Source organism: Pseudonaja textilis, chromosome 2 (assembly GCF_049901715.1).
Source record: "Pseudonaja textilis isolate UNSWEBS1 chromosome 2, rPseTex1.2, whole genome shotgun sequence".
Classification (NCBI taxonomy): Eukaryota; Metazoa; Chordata; class Lepidosauria; order Squamata; family Elapidae; genus Pseudonaja; species Pseudonaja textilis.
In genome coordinates this window covers 144,529,221-144,554,810 of record NC_141991.1, presented here as the reverse complement: position 1 = coordinate 144,554,810, position 25,590 = coordinate 144,529,221, and the positions used below count along the sequence as shown (strand labels likewise).

Below are 25,590 nucleotides of genomic sequence, written 5' to 3'. Positions count from 1 at the left end.
GATGCTACAAAGGTTGTAAGTATGAAAAACTGTCAGAACATTTTTCAACGCCGTTGTAACCTTGAAGAGTCACTAAATGAACTGTTGTAGCTGTAATTCCTTTGCCTGAAGAGTTCTGAGCCAAAATACATCTGCTTCCAGCTTTAAACATTTCTAAACTAGAAGGCTTCTTGAACTCAAAACAGCCACCTTGAGCTTAGATGTTTCAATTTCAGAATGTTTTGCATATCCCTAAGGTACATGCTCTCTATAGCACAGACTTTCAGTGCATGTTTTAAACCCCAGCCACTTTCAGTGCAAGTTAAAATAACCTTTTAACAACTCAGTATAGCTGATTATTATAACAGCTTGCATATTTATATAATACTTTTACAACACCTTATCCCTCTGATGAGACAAGTCATCATTGGATTAGGATTTTGGAAAGCTATGAAAACCATTGCATTAAGGAAGGCTTTGACCAGCAACAGGTTGGCTGTATGTCTGTTACTTGGCATTCCTGGGCTTTTAGATCTAAATGATTTGAATGGAACATTATCTTGCACGCTGGCTTCCATATGCAATTCATGTATGCTTCTGGGTGCAATTCATGGTGCTGGTTATCACCTGCATGGCACAGGGCCAGGTTACTTGCAGGACTGTCTGTCTCTGAGGGTTTCTGTTCATTCCATCAGATCTGACCAGGAGTGTGTGTGTCCCAGGTCTCTTGTATGAAAAAGCGCAAAATTGCAGGACCAAGGAGGGGTGCCTTCTCTCTTGCAACGCCTGCCCTACGGAAGATCCTCTGGGCTGAGATTTGGAGAACCCGTCCCTCTTAGTTTTCTACAGGGCTCTTAAGACCAGATTCCTTCCCCCCCTCACCCCCACATCATTTGTTAGGGTTAGGATGTTAGGGGAGCCCGATATATTTGTTTTTGTAAAACTATTGTTTACTGCTTTTTCTTTTCTTTTGTTATGGATTATTATTAATTTCCATATTGCTTACTACCCAGAGTTATGTATTTAAGTTGGGTGGGTATAGAAATTTTCTAAACCAGGGATGTCAAACTCCATTTCACTGAAGGCTGCATCAGGGTTGTATTTGACCTTGGGGGGGCGGGGGGGCATGGCCAGTTTGACGTCACTTGTGTTGGGGGCACATGTGGTGGCCTAAGCACGCTGCCAGCGAAAACAAGCTCCAGAGCTCTGTTTTCGGCTCCAACAGCTTCCTGCAACCCTCTGCCAGCAAAAATGGAGCTCAGGAGAACTGCCCACGGCCCTCCTGAGCTCCGTTTTCACTGGCAGAGGCACCATGGGCTGTTTCCAGGGCAGTCCTGCAGGCCAGATCTAAGCACCCTGCGGGCCGGCCCCTGGGCCTTGAGTTTGACAGTTCTAAACAAACAAATGAACAAAGATAATAAATAAAATGATTGTGTGGTTGTGCATTGGGGTTTTTTATTGTTGCAAGCTGCTTTGAGCTTAGAAATACGTAGCCCAAAGGCGTTTAAAACCAATCAATCAATTGATCACTCAAACTTTTCATCCACTCAATAAACTTTACAAAACAGATAAAATCAGTTGTTACTATTCATAATCATGCAAACTAGGAGGCAGTTGCAATGTTCCAAGGCCATGGGGAATTTCTGACCAGCTCTTACATGATCTCAAAAATCCAAACCTTTAAAATAGTTATTATTTATTTATATCCCTGTCTACCCCACAAATACTTCATGCTCTTTTGTTTTGTTTTTTGGTGTAAACTTAATAATGCAAATGAATTTCCTTGTGTCTCTTGGTTCTGTTTTATTAAATCAGGAAGCTCACAAGACACCAAGAGGAACATCTCAAAATTAGTTTTTGAATTCCTACACTTGACTATAGCTGCTGCAGCCTGTGTGGATTGACATTCCTTCAGTACTGCGTTCCGGTCTCCCCCCCCTTCTCCCCCCCCCTCCCCGGTTCTTGCTAAGAACAAGACAGACTCTGGAAAAGAAAGCAAGTTTCTTGGAATGCCAGCTACTGCGTCAGAATCTAGATTCCCAGTTAGTGTATGTGGCTGATATGAGTGCAAACAACTTCTGCCAAACAGACAGAGAGAAAGAGATAAGGAGAGAGAAAGGAAAAGCATTGGGACAAGAGACTGTCTGATTAAGAATGGGCAGAACTGGATATTAAACAGTAAACCCATGCTATAAAATCCAAAGTGCAATGCATTAATCAGGAGTCAGCCTCATACAAAGTTGCCTTTACCTATTGCAGTACGCTTCTGCTCATCCATTCAGGGAGGAGGTTAAGAGCTGCTTCGACTATGAAATAAATAAACAAGAGACAACTAACAAGGGCCACCAAAGAATTCAAGGATATTCCTGGATAATCTCACTATATCTGACCTTCTGGCTGTGAAACACATACACTTGCATACTTAGAATATGCATTTCTTACTCGACAATATAAAAGAAGAGATTTTTTGCCCCTCTCTGCCCTCTGTTATTGGCAGGGGAAAAAAAATGACATGATTGCTAGAGATCTGATGCTCTGCAGAAATGTTAAAATCAGTCTTATACACCTGCTTTGCCAAAGGAATTGAGTGAGTTGAAGGAAGAGAGCAAGTCAAGGAAAGGCTGTGTTTAGGAACACCAGAATTAACAGCGTGGTTTTGGCAAGACAACAGGCCGTAAGAAATAGTGGTTAACCACGAGAGAGTGATAACATTTATCAACTGGTGACATTAAGAACAATTGACTCAGAGGCTTCTGAGAATCCTTCAGTGCTTAATACAATGCAGATCAAGCTACTGAGGGACGGTGGGGTTTTTTTTGGCAAAAGTAGTAATTCATTACTTACTTTGAATCAAATTTAGTAATAGTAGGCTGAAGGGATTAGAACTTTGCTGATTAAAAACCTGCCATTTTTGAAAGCCAACCCATTGCAGCAAAATACTAGCTTGTTAAAATTATTGCTCTTTTCTTGCTGCAAATAACTCTCTGCCACAAATTTTTAACAGATTTCTTGGTTAAAAACAAGCTAAGTTGATTGTACAGGTTACAGTATAAATTATCACAGCTGCTCCTGCATTATCAGTTTTTATTTAAAAAATAGACAAAATAAATATAAAGGTCAAAGTTCAGTGAATATTGTTGACAAAACAATATCAAGGCAAACCTATTTTATTCAGCCAGCTCCAGCCTCTAATTCTGGAGACACCCCTTTATTGGTTGTTTTGCCCTTTGTCATTCATCATAGAATCAGGAGCTTCCCTTTGCTTGTGTCTATTTTGTTCTTTTTGTGACATTGCAAGGCATTCTTTTGCAATATTTCAGATATTTCAACAGGAATTGTCTTCCTGGGCAACTTTAAGGCTCAGATGGACAACCTCTGTTAAGGCTTGAAATCTTTTTCTAATCTCTACCATGATTAGAATAGCTGAAAATCATCATCATCGGCGGCGGCAGCAGCAGCAGCAGCAGTTTCTGCTCAGAAGTGGACAGAACTACAGGACAACTACAGGACACGATTAGCTGTCCCCATTAGTCATAGGATTGCCGGTACTATTGGTTTAAAGGAAGCAGCTGTCTCCCCCGCCCCCTTTGCTCTGAGCTTGATGGAAAAAAAACAAAGCCTTGTATACTAGAGAGCAAATAATCATGTAACGTGTCCTGTTCACCTCACTATTGTGCTATTGCAATGCACATTACATGGGGCTGCCCTTGAAGACCACTTTGACGCTTCAACTGTTCCAGAACGTGCCAGTTTAGTATGCCCATGTAACACCTCTGCTTTGTTTGCCAGTTTGCTTCCAGATGTGGTTCAAAGTACTGGTTACCTATAACGCCACATATGAAATAGGGCCTGAATACTTGAGGAGCTGCCTGTTTCCTACCCAGCCAATTCTTGCAAGGTTGGCATGCTCTGGGTTCCTATGATTAAGTATTGCCATCTATCAGAATCCCAAAGCACTTCTCTGTGGCGGTCTTTGTCCTGTGGAATAAGGTTCTCCCCGAGATCCAACTGACCATCACCCGGGTGGTGTTTTAAAAAGCCTTGAAGACCTGGCATTTTGCCCAGGCTTTTCACAATAGAAAGTGAAGCCCTTTGTTTTTTTTGCCAGCTGGTCTGTCATTTTTGCCATCTTTTCTTTCTTTCTTTCTTTTTTAACCTTCTTAATTGCAATGTCCTTGTTTTGATTGCTGTGAGCCACCCTGAGTTTTTGAGCATACAAGGTAGAGGAAGGGAAAGGGAAAGGGAAAGGGAAAGGAGTAAATTAATTCCTGGAATTCCTCTAAGATTATTCTAGGGGTTGTTATTTACTGCTGGCCTTGGAAAGGAAGTAGAACTAAACTGGGAAACACTGCTGATGCAGATATGGATTTTGACATTACAGAAAATGAACAGAATGTCCTCAAATAAATAAAGAATGTTCTGAATGACACAAGACAAGGAAAATCATAGTAGCAACTAAGAGACTCTCTGCTCGGGCACATCAGCTGGAAATGGAAGCTGGACATCACAGGGTCTTAGTCATCTAGAGGTACAGGAAGGTAGCTGCATGTATCAGCACATGCTAGAGAGGTACACTAGGAAAGAGAGTTGCAACAGCAATAAGAATTGTATTTAAGCAGATTGAAAAAGAATTGCAGTGATGTCCCATTTTGTCACTCTCAAATGAGTTCATTAAAACCAATGGAGGTATCTAGAGTGGAGTGGAGATAGAGTGGAGAAGAAGAGAACTCTTTAGTTTAGGTAAGTGGCACTGGCAGTAATCACAATACAAGACCACCCACACAATTCATGTTGCTTCAGAATTAAGGTGCCAAGTGTCACCATGTTTTGAGTTTGAAAAGCATTTCAGCTTAATTAAGAATGATTTGGGAACCTGACCAGAAAATGTACAAGAGCTAGAAAATGTGTTTTGTTTTGATCTCAGAAAAGAACAGCTCCATTTCAAGTGTTATGATTTGCCTATGTTCCATCAGGGAAAACAAACTCAAAATGCTTTGAGTATTTTGTTGTAGCCTACAAATAAAACTCCGGGGGAAAAATTTTTGAGCTCAAAATATCTGTCCGAAGAGGCTGTCCGAAGCTTGAAACGATAGTTTGGGAATGCATCTGTTTTGTTTTAAATCCAAAATCACCGAAATAAACATTCAGAAGTCAAAATGTATATCTTCTAACTATGGTCTTCTATTTTTCAAAGAAAATATGATATATAGATGTTAGATGATGGAACTGTGCATTAACTAAATAATAGTATCAACCATTCATTTAATTATTTTTCATCAAATGGATCCATATAAATTACAGAAGAATGAGAGAGTCCCATTCCTTCTGCCTCTGAAAATAGATTGGGACAGATATTGCCAATTTCACTGCCACAAATGCACTGGGCTACTTTGTCTACGCAGTCTAACAGAATCAAGTAACATTATGCAGGGCTTTCAGATACACATCTAAAATGTCAGTTAACTGAAGCAAGAGTTCTATTTCATACTCCCAGCCATTTGCATCGAATTATAGAAGCATATCTTTTTTTGTTTTGCAAATATATTAGTTTCTAATGTTTTGCAACACTTTCCTACTCCATCTCCCACATATATATATATAATCTTGCAGTTTGGCGTGACTAAAAGCAAAGGTTTCTAGCCATTTGTTCCAGTCCCACTTCTCTCAAAAATGCAGCGTCACTAGAAAAAAAAAAAAAAGGCAGAGTCATGCTTTCTCCAAGGGTTCTTGGTCTGCTGAGTCAGTAAATGCAGGGTGTGTTATGGTGAACTTCTCTGGAAGGCTTTATCATTAGGCAGCAGCTGAAGTTGGGTAAGGTACTGTAATGCCTTATGCTGCCCTCTGCAGACCACAGATGGGAACTACTACCCGTGAACTTAATTTCATTCAAATACAAAAATACTGTGCATCAGTGGTTCCCAACCTTTTTTTCGCCCCGCACCCCTAAAGAAATTTCACTCGAACCTCGCACCCCCTGAAAATAAAAATGCCAACATATAGCCAATATCCTATTATTTACCTGGACTTTTCTTGCACCCCCTGGAATATCGTCTCGTACCCCCAGGGGGTGCGAGCACCCCAGGTTGGGAACCCCTGCTGTACATAAAAAAGTACATCATGGAATAATATGGAAGTGTAGATTTCAAAATGCTGCCTAATGTGAGCTATCTTACCTCGTTCCAAGAGGAGCTCTTTTTTTTAACCTTACAGCATTCCCTTATTCCTTCTGTATTTTTCAAAATAGTCTTAATGGTATATAAGCCGTCTAAACGTTCATGCCTTGTGTAACACTAGATCAAATAAAATATGGTTTATAAGTATTGGTGACTTACCCATCACTGATGTTCTTTGAATGGTCCTTTGTGAATGCACGTTAGTGCATTGTGTGCAATTTCAACTGAGAACCTTTAAGAGGCTGTAGAATTTGGGGGCAGGAGCTCTGAGGCCCCCTCCCCCCATACTACATGACAGATGTGGCTCCCACCAAAACCCTTCCATAGCTAAAACCAACACAAAGATTTGATGGAACAGGGAAATCACCCGAGACCAAATGGGTTAGAAGATAGGCTGTGTGAGTTCACAGACAACTGAAGTACAGCTAGATAGAAGAGGATCTTCCTTATTGTGATCACCATAATACTGTACATATGTGTGTGAAGACCAAGCTTCTTACCTAAAGAAGGTACAATCATCACAAGGGGGAAAAAACTAGAAGAGAGTATGGCTCTTTCAAAATCTGCATCTCTCAGGAAGCAGAGATCCCAATCCATAGAGCTACTTGGTCACTTGGCATAATTCCAACAATATCTTAGAGAAAAGATCTAATGGTGCCTGTGTTGTTCTGGAGGGAGTGCAGACTGGAAGAGTACACAGTAATTTGATCTGCTTGTAAAAAAAAAAGCCTGACAGCTGCCAATACACATTTGGAGAAATGCTATACCAAAAGGCTGCTCTCTTTAAGTAAGTCTTGGAAGGTGAGGAATAAACAATGGCTCCAGCAATAAGGCAGAACACTATGAACACCGTCACTCCTCAAAAATTAAACAATGTTTTCAGTGGTGTTAGGGGATAGGGAAAATGGTAGGCTGACTTGGGGAGGAAATATCTGGGCAAAGGGAGAATTCCTTACAGAATCCAGAGTTTTCCAACTTGATGAACCAACATCACAGCTATCCAAAAAGCTATTTTCCCAAGAAGGTTGATTTATTCAATGGGAACAAGGGAGAGGCTGCAGGCCAAAAGCAACAGGGAAACTGAAGAACAGAGATTAGTTTAGGATTTAATGAAACAATTAAAAAATTAGGGGGAAACAACTCCTGACAAAGGAAAAAAAGAAGAACCGGCAACAGAAATATTTCTACAGAAAAAGAATCAAGTCTCACAATTGCAAAAGAAAGGAAAAAGCCCCAAAAGGTAATGATCTTGACACTGCAGGGAATCTAACCCCTGGTTAAGCACAAAGTATCAAAGGATGTTCATTTAATTGCCCAAAGCAAGCACAATCTGTTTTACCTTGTCTCAGACCGATTGCACAAATGAAACCTCCAGGCATCAAGATAGAAAGAAATTGAGTTCTGGATGATGGAAGGAGAGGAATACATATTGGCTGGGAAGCATAGATTCCCCATGGAAAAGACAGCAACTGGAGATAAACTGCAGTTATCAAGGCCACCAAGATACAGGAGTGTATAAAAAGCCCATTAAAAATGTAAAGACATTTCTGAGAAGGTCAAGGTCCACCTGACACTAGTGCAAAAGATTAAGAACTCTCAATAAACAGACTGGCTCTGGGGTTGCCCCAACAGAATTTAATGGGGATATCTTTTTCATTTACAGTATAGACTGTTTGAAATGGCTGATCTGGGCAACAAGGATCAGCTATTCTAGTCGTATGAATTGTCATGGAGTGATGGAGGCACCTATGTCAAATCCATAATTCAAAGGAGGGGCAAACTTTTGCAATGTTGTTTCAGATCTCATAGAACTTGTGGCCAAAAAAAACCCACACCACCTTTGGAAGGCTTCATATACCTTCCTAATTATGAAGAAGAGCTGATGTGTTTCACCTGGACCAAATACCTGTCTTAGAAGGAGATTCTCCATCCAGACATTCACACTGCAATAGTTAGGGATAGTCATTAAGAAAGGGGGGGGGGAAGCTTTGAACTTTAATGAGATTGTCTGAAAACAACCATCTGAAGAAGGATTCCTTGATACAGGGCAGAACTGAGAGGAGGACTGTCTTATTTCCATGTCTTAGAGAAGCAGAATGCAGATGCCACACTGTAAGGAACATATCCAAAGATGGCTGAAGCAAACAATTGGACAGCCATATTGTTAGCTGCTGCAGGACAATGTGGGTTCCGATTTTTCTTAGGGGATCTTCTGTACTAGGACCTAAATCATACCAAGTTGTAACAACAGTGAAGAAATAACTCTTGTATAACATGAAGCATTCCCCCTGTAAACTATTTCCAATGGAAGAAAGCAAGGCTTCCCAGACAACTAGAAAGATGAAATGCTACAGAAGCAGAAGGATTTGAGCTATGTTATAACACAACTTGAGACACAAATGCAAGTAAGAAACCATAGGTAGTCCTCAAGTTATGACCGCAATTGGAACTACATTTTCCATTACCAAGAGATCCGGTCATAAAACATGACACCATGTGACCATATTGCTTAGCAACAGCAATATCAACCATCCCTATTGCCCTTGTTAAATGAGGACCACACATGACTGTGATATGGGAAGAGGTGTGGAAACTGGGCACTAGACCAGCCGGTGAGAGCTGTAGGCAGGCAGGTAGGGGCTGCAGCATGGGCAGGTGGATGCTACTCAGTATGGGTGAGCAGGTACTGTGAACAGGTGCTATGGAGTGCTAGGCTAGGCGGCTGCCATAGGCAAGCATTACGAAGTGTGGGTGGATGGGTGCCATAGGCAGGCTCTATTGAGTATGGAAAGGCTGGTGGTGCTATCCAGTATGGGGAGACAAATGCCATGAACAACAGGCGCTTTGGAGTGTAGGTGGGTATTGTGGGCAAGTGCTACAGAGCAGGGGTCGCCAACCTTGTGGACCTCAGGGACCACCAAACTCATAATTTTAAATCCCAGGGACCACTAACCGGTTCTGTGGGTGTGGCCTAATTTGTGGGTGTGGCTTGGTGGTCATGTGACTGGCTGGGTATAGCTTGTATGTAAATATTATATTTATATAAATATTGAATTTTTTATTTAAAAAAGAGCAACTTTTACCCAGAGCAGGCAGGCAGGCAGGCAGGTTGAGTTGCTCACAGAATCATTCAGTGATCTATCTATCTGCCATCGGCTAGCTCAGTCTGTCACATAAAATTTGCTTGCCGTGAGTCTGCACTGAATAATAGAATCTTCAGTCCTAAAGGAGGTTCAGCTGTGCTTAAAAGCAGAGCCGAAGATCTAAAGATTAGCTAGAAAGCAAGAAATCCAGCCATTTCCTGCTTTCTAGCTAATCTAAATTTCCCGGCACAGCAGAACAGCTGATGGTCAGAAAAAGGAAAAATAGCAATTTAGCAGGCAAGTTTGCCAGGTAAGGAGTGAGTGGGTGGGGAGGGTTCCCACAGGCCATGTGGGTGGCGCAGCCTTGTGTTTCTGCGTAGCCTGGATTAATTGCTTTTGCAGGGTGCTCTGGGGGTGAGATTTCTCTATAGCCCAGCAAAATTTTCTTGCGGCCCACTGGCTGGCGACCGTTGCTACAGAGTATGGACAGGTGGGTGCCACAGGTGGGCACTACAGACTACAGGCAGATGCTATGGAGTACAAGATCCACATGCCGCCTGAGGGCTCCTCAGGAGAATAAGTGGCAGCAGATTTTGCGACCCCCTGCCAGCTTTCCCGTGGGATCTGTTTCTAGGACGCCAGCATGTAAAGTTGCAAATGGTGGTCACATGATTTCAGGACAGTGCAAACATAATGGCAAGCCAGTAGCCAACTACTCTGCATTGGAATTACGTAACTGTGAGGATGATTTGATGGCTGCAACTTTGAGAACCGGTCACAGGTCCCCTTGTTCAGCACTGCTGCAACTTTGAATAGTTACTGAATGAGTGGTTGTAATCCAAGGACCACCTGTATCATCTACATAATGATAGTTGGAGAAGAGAAAATGAAATGAAATAGCTCTGCGTGTAGAAAAAATTCTTGGCGTCACAGAGCATCTATCTAAATGATAAGAAATGAAACTGGTGAATGCATCTAAAGGAAGAAGTGAGGGTAGTTTATTAAGGACATGTGAAAGTAATGCATCTTGCAAATCCATAAATGTGAGCCACATTCTCTTCTGCAAGAAGGGACTAATGGAAATAATTTCATTTCATATCATCACAAAATGAGAGCATCTGAAAAATTAAGACGGGAAAAATCCGATATGGATCTCAGCCCATTCTTTTTAGTTATAGTAAAATATTTTTTTTGGGGGGGGGGGGAAAGACCCCATAGAACACTCCTTCAGAAATGCTCTCAGTTGCTTCTTTGTAAAAGGGAAACTTCCAGAAGTAATCCTTGGAATGCCTGAGAAGCAAGAGGACAATCTGATGTGGGATTACTCTGGAGTTTGTTACGAAATCCAAGCAAGATAACTGTCCAGATCCAAAGATCATTAATTACAACTTGAAAGTAAGCTAGGCAGTCTTCTAATAACCCATATGAGAAATGTCATGATCAAATCAAAGACTGGGTATAGACAGTGCCAACATCTATCAAGAAGCAACGGAACAATATGCTCTTTCTATTTAAAAAAAAAGGATGGTCTTTGTTCCAGATGCAAATGGTATCACAGAGAGTGGCTGAAACAAGGTAACAGTCCTAGTATTGGATAAGGTTTTTGAATCCTGCTCTGATGCTGAGTAGCCTCAGTAGAGGGAGACATAATTTGGTGGTTGAATCTGAAAAGAATATGGAGTAGAAGGCCAGGATGTAATGATACGCTTTGCTGTATTGAGGCTTTTCTAGCAATTATAGGTTGACTAATCATAAAAAAAATTGAGTCTGAATGGACCAGTGATCTACTCTAGCATATGTAATTAACTGAAATCCAAGGTGCTATTTGGAAGCAGCGTGGCCATGAAGTGACTGCAATGTGAGTGACCTCAAGACAGCTGAAGAATGTTCTTTCATTTATCCTAGTAGTCCCAAAGGTGCTTTACAAGAGGCAACCAGGCCTGTTTTTCTTTGAAGATGTTTCGCTTCTCCTCCAAGAAGCTTCTTCAGTTCTGACTGGATGGTGGGGAATGGAAGTTCCATTCCCTTCTGGCCAGTAATGGGCTGCTACTGGTTTGGACCAGTTCTAGCAAACTGGTAGTTCTGGTGAGCAGTTGGCCCCACCAGTGGTAGGATTCAATTTTTTTTACTACCAGTTCTGTGGGCGTGGCTTGGTGGGCGGGGCAGGAGAAGGATACTCTAAATTCCCCATTCCCTCCCCACTCCACTAACCTGCTTTCCAGCTCCGTTCTCCTGTACAGGGCAACCAAAGAAGACCCAGCCAATGATCAGCTGGGACTCAGGAGGCGAAGAATAGATGGGAGCGGGGCCAGTCAGAGGGGGTATTTGCCAGTTCTTCGAACTACTCAACTGCTATTGGTTCTTCAGAACTGCTCAGAACCTGCTGAATACCATCTCTGGGCCCCCCCCCTCCCCCGCCCTCTCCTGTCCTATATTTCCCTGGTTTTTAGGCAGCTGATTTGTGTGGCACAGCGGATTGCCACACCTCAGCTGTTTTACTCAGCAGCGCTAACATAGAAGGTAAGTTTCAAGCTTAAAAGGGGTGGTTTTTGAACGCTGCGCGTGCTCACCAAACCAGTGGTTAAACGGGTTGCAGCCCACCACTGCCTCCGTCCAGTCAGAACTGAAGAAGCTTCTTGGTAGAGAAGTAAAACATCTTTAAAGAAAAACAGGACTTTAAAGAAAGTCCTGTTGCCTCTTGAAAAAGCACCTTTGGGACAACCATAACCTGGATCACAGAATCTCCACAGACATTTATCCTGACAGATTCCTGATATCATCTATATTATACAGAGTCCAGAAGAATACCAATCAAGGGAGGTTTGTACCAAATCTTCCTTCTGAGATTAAATCCCATGCTGGCAGAGTTGCTGATAAATACTCAGTAATACAAAGTAGAAAGTTTATCAATAGTGGGACTATAAGCAGCAAGACTGTAGAAGGCCATTGTGAGGAGTGATTCAAGTCTGCTGAAGAAACTACTTTATGATATCTCCAAGGAAAGAAAGTGAGTTAGTAGAGCCAAAAGTTTAATGGTTGAATAAAATTATAGAAGGTATGTCAATTCTCCCAGAAACTCAATTAGTTAAACAAAATAGGAGAATAGCTGGTAAAAAGACAAGATGAAAATTATCTTGTTTAATATAATTAAAAGGAAAAAATAGTAAGTTACTATAGGGTGAAGAAAGGAATGCTTGAAAAGTTTTACTTCAGCCTGTAATGTAGCAGGCTTCTCAACATGTACTACATTTTGTATGATTTAATGTGCAAGTGCCTGAAAATGTAGCTCTTTGGGTCCCATGATGGATATTTACTGCTGCTTTGTGGTTTCCTGAAAAAAAAGGCCTGTAGGACAAAACCACTTATGAAGAAGGGTTTAGAAAGGCAGGTAGACATTCAGAAACAAAAAGGAGCACTTAAAGCTATCTGTCACCATTTCAAAAATAAAAAAGGGAAGTAAATGGAACAACTATAAATGTTTCCATATGGAACAGGATATTATTGTTAGTGAACTTTCTACAGGATATTATTGTTAGTGAACTTTCTACATTCAGCACTTAAAAGACAACTGCTTTACAAGCTTTCCAAACCTATCAGCCAAACTATAATGCTAGACTGTAACTGACATTTGAACATCTCAAGCCTGAATTGATTACCCAGTTAAGTAATGATACTAGCTCTCTTTAGACTTTACAACAAGGAAGAATCTTTATTCATCGATGGTACTAGCACAGTATTTATCATGTGGAGTAGGGTATGTGTCAGGTTTTGTAAGTTCTAACTACCTAGAAGTATTATCCAATTCTACTCAGGCAAGAATAATGATGTAAGAGGCAGCTTGATTGGCACCACTTTTGTTGCAGGAGGTCTTCATATGTGCCCTTTGATTCTTTAGATTGCAACAAAAAGCAACTGGCTTACTTGTATGAATGAATCATCTGGAGCTGTCTTCCTCAAGCTGCTGCACTCTGAATGTAATGTTATTGCAATTCCCAGACAGCATGGATTTATAAAAGTTCTACAAACTGCAGGCACAATACATTTGGGGAGCGTTAACTTGTAAAAGGCTAATCTGGAATTCCAGAGGAAGAGTTCTGAATTCAGGCATAGCTTGCATACATACTTTCAAAATTCAGCATCCTGTCATGAGCAAGGATTGTTGGCCTTAAATAATAATTGTTCACAAATAAAGCATTCTTCCTCTAGCTGTATTTAGCCCACATTCCAAATTCAGACAACATATCAATTGATACGTTTCCCACAGTGAATATCCATACATGAAAACGAAGAAAAGCAAAATGATAGCAAACAGATTGAAAGTAGCTTACTCTCTAATTCAGTGATGAATGCAGCCAATGAATAATAACAGCAACTAAATTGAATCTATTTACTGATGGAGCAATAGAGGCTAACGGCTAGTTAGTTTGTCCAGATGCATGACAATTGCATGACTATGTTGCAATTTGAATCCACACTCATTATTGCAGGGCTATATCCACTTAATCTCAGATAAGCCTCTTTTTTTGGCTTTGTTGAAACGATTCAAATTTCACTACTTCATATGTTACCTGCTGTATTAATGTATCATATTAAAAATTGCCAGTGATTATGCTATATAAGAAAAGGAGAATTGTTTTATCTAACACTAAATTATATATGGGGCTCTGCACAGACCAAACATTTTAAAGTAGAAATGAGGTTTTGCTCAGAAAATTCAATGCATGAGTAACAAGTGGTCAGTATTCTCATTACCATTAGCTAGCAGGAAATTTCTAGCATGTTTCTCATAAAAGCGACCAGGTCACTAGTCTTTCCAGTAAATGTAGCTAGGCGGTGAAGAAAAGAGAAACAGAAAGGGGTGCTTTCTCACTTAAAAGTAACACTAAATGAAATTTCAGATTTCTATAAAAATTTAGAGCCACATGGGAATTCCAAGAATGTAGTTTCAAGAACCATTTCACAATGTTTACCCTACTGCACAGGTAGTTCTCGACTTATAACTAATTAAACCTGGAAATTCCGTTCATAAGTTGTGATAGTCATAAAGTAGATCATCAGGTGACCAATTTGATTTTACTTTTTGCGGGGTGGTTGTTAAATGAGCATGGATCTTTTTTTTTAAACTGGAAAATGGAAGAAAACACCAGTTTCCAGCAAAAATGTTGTAAACTTTGATCACACGACTGCTGCAAAGAACCATAAATGTGGGCCGGTTCCTGAGTGCCCAAAATGTGGTCACAAGACCATGGGGGTAGGTGCAGCCATTAGAACTTCAGAACCAGGTTTTAGTGATGTTTTGGGTAATAACATCAAAAGATTGCTAAGGGACTGGTTATAAGGACTACCAGTATCAGGTACAAATGATGTCCCCCCCCCACTTTGACACCCCATTTATGTGATTTACACCATTATAAAAATAAGGTGAGCCCCTTCTCCATCCAGCAAAATGTTTTGTCAGATCCGGACACCTTTTGCCTGGAGAATTCTAGCCCTTTTTATTGAATCACCATCAAATCCACTCAATACTCAGCTGCTAATGGCAATTACTTGTCTCATCATTTTGATCCTATGCCTTTCCTAAGCCCTTTTCTGACTTCTCATCCAGTCCCTAACCTTGCACAAAGTTCTTTTCCTAACTTTCAAAACTCTTGATTTTCTCTCAGCATTTCTTTTCCATCACTTATCCATCTCTACTATTCCCTTGTCCAAAGGTCTCCCAGTAGTAAAACACCACTGATCTTTATCACATGGCTGACATTTGATGAAGAAAAGAGGTTAAGAAACTCCTCAAATCTCATTATTTTGGGAAGGGTTTGGATCATTTCCTAGTTCTAGCTAAGATAGATTGGGCGTTGGTAGAAGTTACCGTGAACGCCCTTTCTATCTATGCTGCGAGAGGCCAGGATGGGTTGACTCCTTCCTGTGATGTCATAGCTGAGTCTGTACTAAGATATAAAAGCCAGCCCCTGGGAGAGACCCCAGCTTTGGCGAAGATACTTGACAGACTGAAAGGTGTCTCTGAAAGCCCAAAATAAATACAGAAATATGTCTTACCCTCTCCGAACGAATCAAGGGAGGGCTCTCTCTCCTGGGCTCTCTCGCAGCATAGATAGAAAGGGCGTTCATGGTAACTTCTACCAACGCCCATTCTCCTCCATGCTGCATCGAGAGCCCAGGATGGGACATACCAAAGCTTGCATGTCCATGGGTGGGGCCTCGTCTGGCTCATCACACTGACTGTGGAACCACTCGTTAAAGCACCCATCTGCCGAAGGCTGCAGTCGCCGAGGCAAAAGCATCCAGACGGTAATGTCTGTTGAAAGGAGATGGGGATGTCCACGTGGCCGCCCGACAAATCTCCTCCAAGGATGCTTGGGTTGCCCAGGCAGCAGAAGTGGCCACGCTTCTGGTAGAGTGCGCCGTCAGACCTCGGGGAACAGGAAGGGCCGCAGCTTTGTAGGCCTGCTCAATGCAAGACCTGACCCACCTGCTAATAGTAAGAGAAGAGGCCTTGTGCCCCAAGTGAGAAGGGAAAAAGGAAACAAACATGGCTTCCGACTTCCTGAAGGAGGAAGTGCGCTTAATGTATATTCTAAGAGCCCTTCTTATGTCTAGCGTGTGCCACTGCCGCGCTAAGTCATGGTGCGGGAGAGGACAGAAGTCAGGCAAAACAATGTCCTGGAACCTGTGAAACCAGGTGTTAACCTTCGGAATAAATGAGGAGTCCAGACGAAGAACAACCCTATCATCGTGAAAGGAACAAAGGTCCTGTCTGATGGAAAGAGCAGCAAGCTCGGAAACTCTCCTGGCAAAAGTGATGGCAACAAGGAACACTGCCTTCAGAGTCAGGAAACAGAGAGACGCTGTTCTAAGGGGTTCAAAGGGGGGCTTTGTAAAGGCATTAAGGACCAAATGAAGTTTCCAGGAAGGATACCGGTGAACCACGGGAGGGTGCAGGTTGGAAGCCCCTTTCAAAAACCTCCTGACTGAAGTGTGATGGGATAAGGAAGGAAGCGAACCCCATGAAAGGACTGAGGAGAGGGCCACAACCTGCCTGCGTAAGGTGTTGGGGGCCAAACCTTTCTCCAGCCCATGCTGAAGGAAGCTAAGAACTTCTGCCAACTGGGCTGAAGCAGGAGAAAGACCCTCCCTGAGGCACCATCGGGAAAAAGCCTTCCAGGTGGCATCATAGATGCACCTTGTAGAAGGTCTGCGAGAAGCCAGGATAGTGAGGATGACCCCTTCTGGAAGATCAGCCCCCTCTAGCTGCTGCCGCTCAAGTGCCACACGGTCAGCTTGAACCACTGGGGCTCTGGGTGGAGCAGGGCCCCCTGGTGAAGGGAGATTAGATGGGCAGGGATCCTCCAAGAAGAAGCCACCAATAGGTTGACCAGGTCTGCAAACCAGGGCCTCCTTGGCCAATAGGGTGCCAGGAGGAGGAGCTCCTCACATTCCTCAACCTCTTCCAAATTACTGCCGGAATGATGGGAAGCGGGGGAAAGGCGTAGAGGAGACCCTTGGGCCATCTGCACCAAAGAGCATTGGTCCCCTCCGCTCCCTGGCAAAGAAACCTGGTGAAAAATCTGGTGACTTGGGCGTTTTGAGGAGTGGAGAAAAGATCCACCTCCGGTGTTTCGAATCTGAGGGAAAGATCCCTGAATAGAGACAGAGGAATGGACCATTCTGCCTTGTCGACTAGGCTCCTGCTGTGCCAGTCGGCCTGGGAGTTGTCGACCCCAGAGATGTGGTCCGCCGAGATCGATAACAGATGTTTCTCTGCCCATAACCCCAGCCGTAGAGCCTCTCTCATGAGGGCTTTGGACCTCGTCCTCCCTTGCCGGTTGACATGAGCCTTTGCAGCCATGTCGTCCGTAAGGACTAGAACATGAGAGCCAGTCACTGATTGCCTGAAATGCTTGAGAGCCAGAAAAATGGCTGTGAGCTCTAGCCAATTTATGGGAAAGGTCTGTTTCGATCTGGACCAAACGCCCTGAGCTATCTGGCCCTGCATATGGGAACCCCAACCCAGGAGGCTGGCATCGGTGGTTATCACTAGCCTGTCTGGGTCCCTGAACAGGAGTCCCCTCCAGATAGATGGGGAATGCCACCAATTGAGAGATCTCCAGATTTGTGGTGGGAGTGGGACCTTGATGGATGTACTCGTTGGTAGGGAAGCAGGAACCATTGGAGGGCTCGGGAGTGGAGCCGAGCCCACGGGACGATCTCAATACAGGAAACCATCTTCCCCAGAAGTTTGGACAGCAGCGACAGGGGGACAATTTGATGTTGCTGGATCTGGCTGATGATCTCTGCAAGGCTCTTTCCATGAGCTGGGGACAGGAAAACCTGGCACAACATGGTATCAATGACTGCTCCCAAGTGTTGCAACTTGGTTGTAGGAGAGAGCTGGCTCTTTTTGGTGTTGATGGAAAATCCATGGCTCTGGAGACATGACAGGGTAATTTGCAGATCCCGATGGGCCGCAAGGATGGAAGAGGAAAGAATCAAAATGTCGTCCAAGTAGCATTGGATCCTCACCGGAATAGAACGCAGAGATGCCACCAATGCTGCCAGAACCTTTGTGAAGACCCTTGGAGCCGATGAGAGGCCGAAGGGAAGTGCTCGATACTGGTAATGGGTATTCTGATAACAGAAACGGAGAAACTGGCGATGATGAGGCCAAATTGGGATGTGAAGGTAATCCTCAGTGAGATCAATGGAAGAGAGGAGGTCGCCCTCCCGAACGCTCTCTAAAATAGAATGCAGAGTCTGCATTTTAAATCACCTGCATTTTACAAATTGGTTGAGAAATTTGAGATCAGGATGGCTCGCCACCCCCCTGAGGCTTTGGGAACGATGAAAAGGCGAGAGTAAAGCCCGTGTCCCCGTTGAGATGGGGGAACAAGTTGAATAGCCCTGATTTCAAGAAGGTGCTGAATGGCCTGATTCATGAGGGCTTGCCTGGAAATGTCCCGAGACACAGGACAGATCAAAAAAATTTTGGGGGGTGGGGTTAGACAGTCCAATTGTAACTCTGACCTAACAGTGTTGAGCACCAAGGCGTCCATCGTTGACTCCTCCCATTTGGAGGCAAAGAAGGCTAGGCGACCTCCGATGGGTGGGGAAAACGAGGGATTAGTTAGAGCGATGGAAGGAACGACCCCCTCCCCCCCGAAAGGGCCGTTTACCAACAGAAAGTTGTTGCCTGCCAGATATTTCTGCCCATTGGTCTTGGCATTGGGAGTATGGCCTGTGAGAGCGGGGGAAGCGAGATGAGGTCTCCGCTTGGAAGGCAGGAGGGCGATAAAGGGCAGGGTGATAGTCGGCTTTCTTCCCAGAGGAAGAGAGAATTTTATGTTTATCTCTGGTTTCGATGAGATAAGGTTCCAGAATATCGCCAAAAAGCTTATCGCCTGCAAAAGGAACTAAAGCCAGCTTCCATTTTCGGCATGACTCCGCCTGCCAATTTCAGAGCCATAAAAATCTTCTTGCTGCTACAGAAGATGCCATGGCCTTGGATGCAAATTTGCCGGAATTGACAGTGGCATCCGCAGTGAATTCCGCCGCTGCAATAATCTTATTAAGGTCTTGGTGAGACCGAAGGTCAGAAGCAGGCAATCTATTCTGGATTTGGCGCAGCCACCATATGGATGCTCTGGTGAAGAAGGATGCTGCTGTTGAAGCCTGAACAGCCCAAGCAGCAGCCTGGTGATTGCGCTTGAGGGTCTGTTCGGAACATTTATCATCCGGTTTCAGGATATCTTCTGGCTCCATGGAAGTGCCAGAAGATGAGAACGAGGCCAGAACTGGAATGTCAACAGAAGGCACTGCCAAGACATTGTCTAGAGCTGTGCTGACATTGTAGAAATGCTTATTTAGAGAAGATGGGTGAGGACCTGCCGAAGTAGAAGTGCACTGTTCCTTGACCATGTCCAGGAACAAAATGGGAGAAGGCAAAACCTCTGCATGCACTACAGGCTTGGAGAAGAGCGGAATCCCCTTGGCTAGAGGGATTTCCTTGTGGCTCGGGAGCCTCTTCCTCTGGCGACAGCTTGGTAGTGACCAAGGCCTTGCTGAGTAATGGTCTGAAGAGAGTAGGTTTGAAGATCAAGGCAGAGGATGTCTGCTCTGGGCGAGAATCCTCTTCCTCTGAAAGATTTTGGTCAAAAATCTCACCCTCTTCACTCTCTGAATGAGAGGAGTAACTGTGTTCAGATGGTGAAGGCCTTCCTTCCTCATCAATCTCCTCCCAGAGAAGAAGAATGGACCCTGAGGTCTTGAGGCCTGTGTAAATCAGGATGATGAGGCAAGGAACTTATAGATTGAGAAGGGAGAAGGGCCTGAACCTTTTCCAGAGGTTGAAGAATTTGCTTGAAGCCTTCAGCCAATCCCTGCCTAATGGCTGATGAGACTACCTCTTGGATATCCCTTGGTCTATGCTCGAAGGTAGAGGCAGAAGGCCGAAGGCCCGCTGCTGTGGGAGTGAAGGTGGCTTCAGGCCTAGATTGAGGAGAGGTTCGAGACCTGGAGGGAGGGGGAGAAGCATAGGGCACAGAAGCCTGTTGGAAATAAGGCCCAGATCTGCTTAAATCCTGAGGATCTGACTGTACAGCAAGAGCCTTAGGAGACCAGGATGGAGGATGGAAAGGCTCATAGATAACTTCTCCTCCCCTGGAAGGGCTTGGTTGGGGCCCACGAGTATCACCTGAAACATGCTGTAGTTGCACTCTCTTCTGTTGAATAGTTCTGTTGAACTGCCTCTCTAGAGCTGCATGTCTGCACTCCTCTGCCCTCAATTCAGCCTGAGTTGCCTTCTTAGGAGCTAGAGCCTTAGCTTTGATTTTAGCAGCCACCTCCCTCTGGACTGATTGGGTGCATTGCCTATGTCTTTTTCTCCTATTGGGCTTAAGAGACAGTTCCACTGGGGGGGATAGCTCTGCCAGAGCCTTATCTTGCTCCATTTGTAAAATAAAGGCTCTTGCGTTGGAAAGAAGCTGTTTAGAAATTTTTCTATTAAGCCCCTTAGGGTATAAATGGCCCCCGGGCTTACAAAATGGCTGCTCACCTCGTGGTGGAAGGCTTGAATCCAAGATGGCCACTGACTACAGGAAAACAGGCTCCAAGATTGAAGAATCGCTCCTTAGGCTATACAGAGTCCCGAGCGAAGTCAGCAAGGGAAAAACACAGTAACCAGCTACACGATCAGCTGGCTTGAGCTCTTATCAGTTTGCCCATCATGTTTACGATCCCTCAGAACACTTTCAGAGACACAGCTACTGACTGAAAGGAGCTGAGTCAAAAGCTGGGGTCCCCCCCAGGGGCTGGCTTTTATATCTTAGTACAGACTCAGCTATGACTGGAAGGAGTCAACCCATTCTGGGCTCTCGATGCAGCATGGAGGAGAAAGCCCTCATGTAACAATCACTTGAACTTTGAACCACGTTCAAAGTTACGACAGCACCAAACAAGGAGACTTACAACTAACCCTCATAATTGTGGCTGTTGCCTTTCCCCACCATCATGTAATCACTATTTGCGACCTTCACTTCCAGCTTCTGATAAGCAAAGTTCATGGGGAAGCCAGCAGATGGTCGCAAATAGTGATCATGTGATGTGATACCTAATGACCCATTATGGGTTCACTTAACGATAACTACTGCAATTGCTGTCGTAAGTCAGTGCAGTCATGTGACTTTGCACTTTTATGACTGCATCACTCATTGACGAGTTGCCAGTCCCAATTACTGTCGTTAAGCAAAAACTACCTGTACTTTATGGTAACTAAGCAAAAGTCCATGGAACTGAAATCAAGACATTCTTCTAAGTCTTATTTTTCCTTTTTTGCCCCAAGCACTCCTTTCTTGTTTGCCTATCAAATTTACAACAATTCTTTGGAAAAGAATACCATCACACATACATGATTGTAGGACTACAACATTTCACAAATGAATGAATAAAACTCTGCCAACAGAAGCAGGGTTAGAGATGAGAAATCTTTTCCACCCAAAGTGCAGAATTTTTCTGCAGGAAATATACTCAAAGCCACATATCATCAATGGTGCAAATGGAGTTATCTCATAATCATACTTTCTTCCTTCTGACCTCTATATTCCCTTTTCTCCCCAGCAAAACTTTTCTTCATTATTCAACATTTGGCCTTAAGAAAGTATCCATTCAGAACAACTGTGCTGCAGAAAAGGAAGTGTCTGTCATAGTATATGAAGGGGGGGGGGGAGATTGGCTCTTCCTTACCCAGGTAACACCATGTCCGTCCGTCCCCCCCCAAAATAAAATAAATCACAAGGACATTTGAAAAGCTGCAATCTTTTAAAGTGTCATAGCTATACAGAAGGTATAGCAAACTGGGGCTGAAAGAGGAAGTCCAACTGGGTACATCCAGGTTATAGATCAAATGTTCCCTATCTCAAAAGGACAAAGGTATATTGCAGATAAGGATATAGAGGAAAGTCACAGAAGATGAAAGGACAGCCATTATATGAAATACAGACAGGAAACCATTTAGGGCTTTACAAAAAGGCAATGCATTATAAGAATTACAAAACTATAGAGTGACTGGAGCAGGAACAATATAAAGTTGAAGTTACAAGAGTAAAATTAACCAGGGTTTCTGCCTGCCAATGACAATGAACATGATTTTCACTATTCTGTCCAAGGAAAACTTGCATGATTGTGAACAAGTGAGAGTAGAATTTCTGAGTTAAGAATTGAAGCTAATCAAATAAAGAAGAATATTGATAGATTTTTTAAAAAAAATCAGTGAGAAGATCGCTAAGGAAGAAAACTAAGATGTTAAATTTTGTCTGAACTGCAAAATGGGTGACAAATTGATGAATAAAATAAATAATGAATTTTGGACATACATACATACATACATACAGAGTTTGAGATAATATCAAGACTGTACAGAATAAATATCAGATCAACCAAATTGGATGTATTAAAGCAATATAAATATCTAGATAATGGACCAATTGACATTTATTTGCTCCTTAAACCTATAAACATGGCCAGAATTTTTCATCCCACCCCTTCAGGAGTGGGAAGAGGACGGAGTGCAAAAATTTTGTTTCTAGTTTGCAATCCCATAGCCTATCCACCAGTGAGTAGAACACAATAAAGCCTTAGCGTCTTTAAGCAACAACTCCGCTTTGCCAAGATGCCTATTTCCTGATTTATAAGGCAGGAGGCATTCCCAATTGAAGAAGGTTCTCTGTTTTGGGGAAAAGAAAATAACTAGTGGTACAGAGATTTTCCATCACTGGTATATACATGGCAACAGATTCTTCCACAAACATCAATCAGATAACCAACAACAGGCATTGAATGCCAAAAGTTTTAGCTAATAAAATAAAATAATAAAGTATAGGTAGATTGTTTTTCCTCAGCAAAAGTTAAAAACTACTAACATTTCCCGCTCAGAGAAAATACTGGAAGTCTGAATTTGCCCAAGTATTTGACTCCATCCCATCCCACTACTAGGTCTCTGGCTCAAGGAACCAATGAGGTTAAAAGTGAAACTGTGGCAGCAACAGGGCAGACCAAAAAATCAAGATGATCGCCTTACTTCCAATATGCCAGTAATTGGGTTCCATTTTCAATAGGGTATTGGACATTTGGATTTTTTAAACTCAGCTGCAATACCAGTTATCAAATGTTAAATGTTAATGATCTAATCTACAATACTGAAATTTAACACTGGATCTGAAATACTATGACTAACACAGTGTAAATATTTGACCTGAGGCTATATGTGACTTTAAAAACTGAGGGAAGAGATTCATTTCAGCTTGAGTGCTGCCTTCTGTCCAACGTCTCTAAGGTAGATCCCATCAGCAGGCAGGACTTACCCACAGCCCGGAACAAGCAGGCCCCATCTTCCTTCATCTGTTTTATGATGAACCCTTTCTTCTCTCTCAGCGCCTTCTCGAACCTGTGTTCCTGCTGGTGACATGAGGGGCAGATGTCAGCAAGTTAGACAGCATCCCCATCCCACAAATGAGGGAGGGCAACATAACCAACTTTCTCTCCTGTTTTACCCATGATTACTTATAAAAAGGGAGACCAGGTGGAAAAGCCACATTGGAGAAAAAAGATTACCCAAATGCAATAGGTAACCACTAAAGGCTGTGGGAACACCAAGCAGCGATCATTACAACCCTGTGTTAATTATCATTACTACCCTGGCCCCAGTTAATTCCAAATTGTGCTGTAACCAAGAATAGAATTATATAGGATTGGCACTAATAGAAACATGCACAATTTTATTTATGTATCTGTTTTATACTTTGCCTTTTTACTTATAAGAATGTAAATCAGCTAACAAAGACTTAAAATTGAAACAGTACAAAACATAAATTAACAGTGACATTTGTACTGCATCCAATTAATTAAAAACCTGATGGGAAACTCCTAAGGAAGTGCTCCTTTTTCTGACAGCAACAGAGGAAAAGGCTCTTTTCCTATGCGTGCCGGAAAGATGGGCTGTTGACAGCATGGGATTCTTCCTACAAACCTTGACAGATTGTCAGGTTTGCAACAGTGGAAATAATCCCTTTATTGATCCTAAGCCATTTAAGGCTATACGGGTCAGCCCCAACTTCTTAGATTGAACCCAGTAAGCACAATTCCCATATTCAAAAGTCAAATTAAAGTTCTTCACCTTCCATGCTTGTTGTACAGAGAAGGCGAGAGGTAATGACGCAGGAAGAGAACAGCTAAGGAACTCATACAGGACAAGGCATCCTTCCAGAGGCTTCATGATTACAAGCTCATTTTGGTACAACACCCATATTTTTTGCAAATACCCAGCGCTTTAAGAATAGCACTTAAGTCATGCCTAGTTGTACAATTCTGTTTTCTGCATTATCCTACCCATATATCCAACTCTGCAACCTATAGGAGGATTAGCAATTTGCTTTTTTCAAAAGGAAAAAAAAAAAGAAATAAAAGCACCCTCTTCACATTCTGATTAAATAATCCTTTCTTCTCTCCTAAATAAACATATTTAGTCACTTTCAAAGTAAATTTCACAATTTCATATGATATCATTGCTTCAAGCATACCAGTAGGTTACAATTAGTGTGAGTTTGAATAGCACAATACTTGATTTACTGCAAATTATGAAGTGATAGGAACTTGTTTTTAATGCACCTGCAGAATATATAGGAGATAGCAAATGTACTTTGCATGTATCCTCCTTTACAGTGTCTCATTAATATGTAAACATTTATGTTTCATCCTAGAGCCAATTACCCTATTTTTCATAGAAATATCACTTTGAATATTGTAAATTTGAATAATGCAACCATTTTTGTGAGATTCATTTATTGCACTAATTGAGATATATCTGTATTGAATAGGTACATTACTTTGTTCAAGAAATGCTCACTTAATGACCAACAACATACTGTCTTCCAGTAACCTATCAAAGACTTTAGTCATTAAAAGTTGATACCAACATGATGGCACACAAGTAATTCAAAAAAGTTACATTAAGGGTAATTCAAAAGAATGCTACGCCAAATTTATTGAGCCTTTTGTCTTTGGCTCAAATAGTTTCACTGCCATCTACTGGCAACAGAGAGAGAGATAGGTTTTCAAGTAATCAAGATGTTCTTATTCCCTTTGTTAGCAATTCTATCTTTTCACCATTCCCTATCAGCCCCAGTAATATTGAATTTGAACAGATTAGGGAAAGAGGATATTTGCAGAGTCAGGTCACTAGGTTAGGGACATAAGGAAGATTAGGTGACCTCAACTGGTGTTTCTTTTCCCTTTAATTCTGGCTTTACTCTATAATCTTGTAAACATTCAATCATGCAACAATTTTCTGAAAACCAAAAATGCAATTCTCAGTCCAACAGAATGTTTTTTGCTACAAGATTACAAAAAGAGCATAAAGCAAAGCACCAATTAATGAATCCTGTATTAAAAAGGAGCACTGACCCTTCAAAACAACATCTTGATGGTTTCTTAAAAGCTTCATACCTGAAGCTAGATTGAAAACAAAAATTTTCAAATTCATAGTTGTTTTATTACTAGAAGTTTAGGCTTACTCCAACTGTTTTCCTCGGAGACAAAGACCAACCATGAACAAATAGGAATATACCCCCAGATAGGAAAACAACTACTGTGGCTGCTTCAAGTGCTATGTTTTGATGTAAAACTTCCTTCTTTGGCTACTTTTCAAACTGGCATGCTCACCGTCAATTAATACTTAGCAAAGAGAATACAGATCTGGCTTCTCCAACTAGTGTTTTCCAGATGTTTGTGATTTTATGGCTCTCCTGCCAATTTAGCAGTCTTTATCACTGAAGGGAAAAAATGGAAAAAGA

General features: G+C 42.4%; 1 protein-coding gene across 3 annotated transcripts in view; it reads right to left on the bottom strand.

Annotated features, from left to right (window-relative positions):
• Positions 1-25,590, bottom strand: part of OTUD5 (OTU deubiquitinase 5) — a 61,663-nt gene that overhangs the window by 28,104 nt on the left and 7,969 nt on the right. For 2 of the 3 annotated variants that reach the window (XM_026711325.2, XM_087925686.1), the window contains exon 2: positions 23,104-23,194. In XM_026711325.2, coding sequence (XP_026567110.1) covers positions 23,104-23,194 — 91 coding nt within the window. Of the gene's footprint in view, positions 1-23,103; positions 23,198-25,590 lie in introns of all 3 variants that reach the window. The other variant, XM_026711324.2, reaches the window with a different exon arrangement.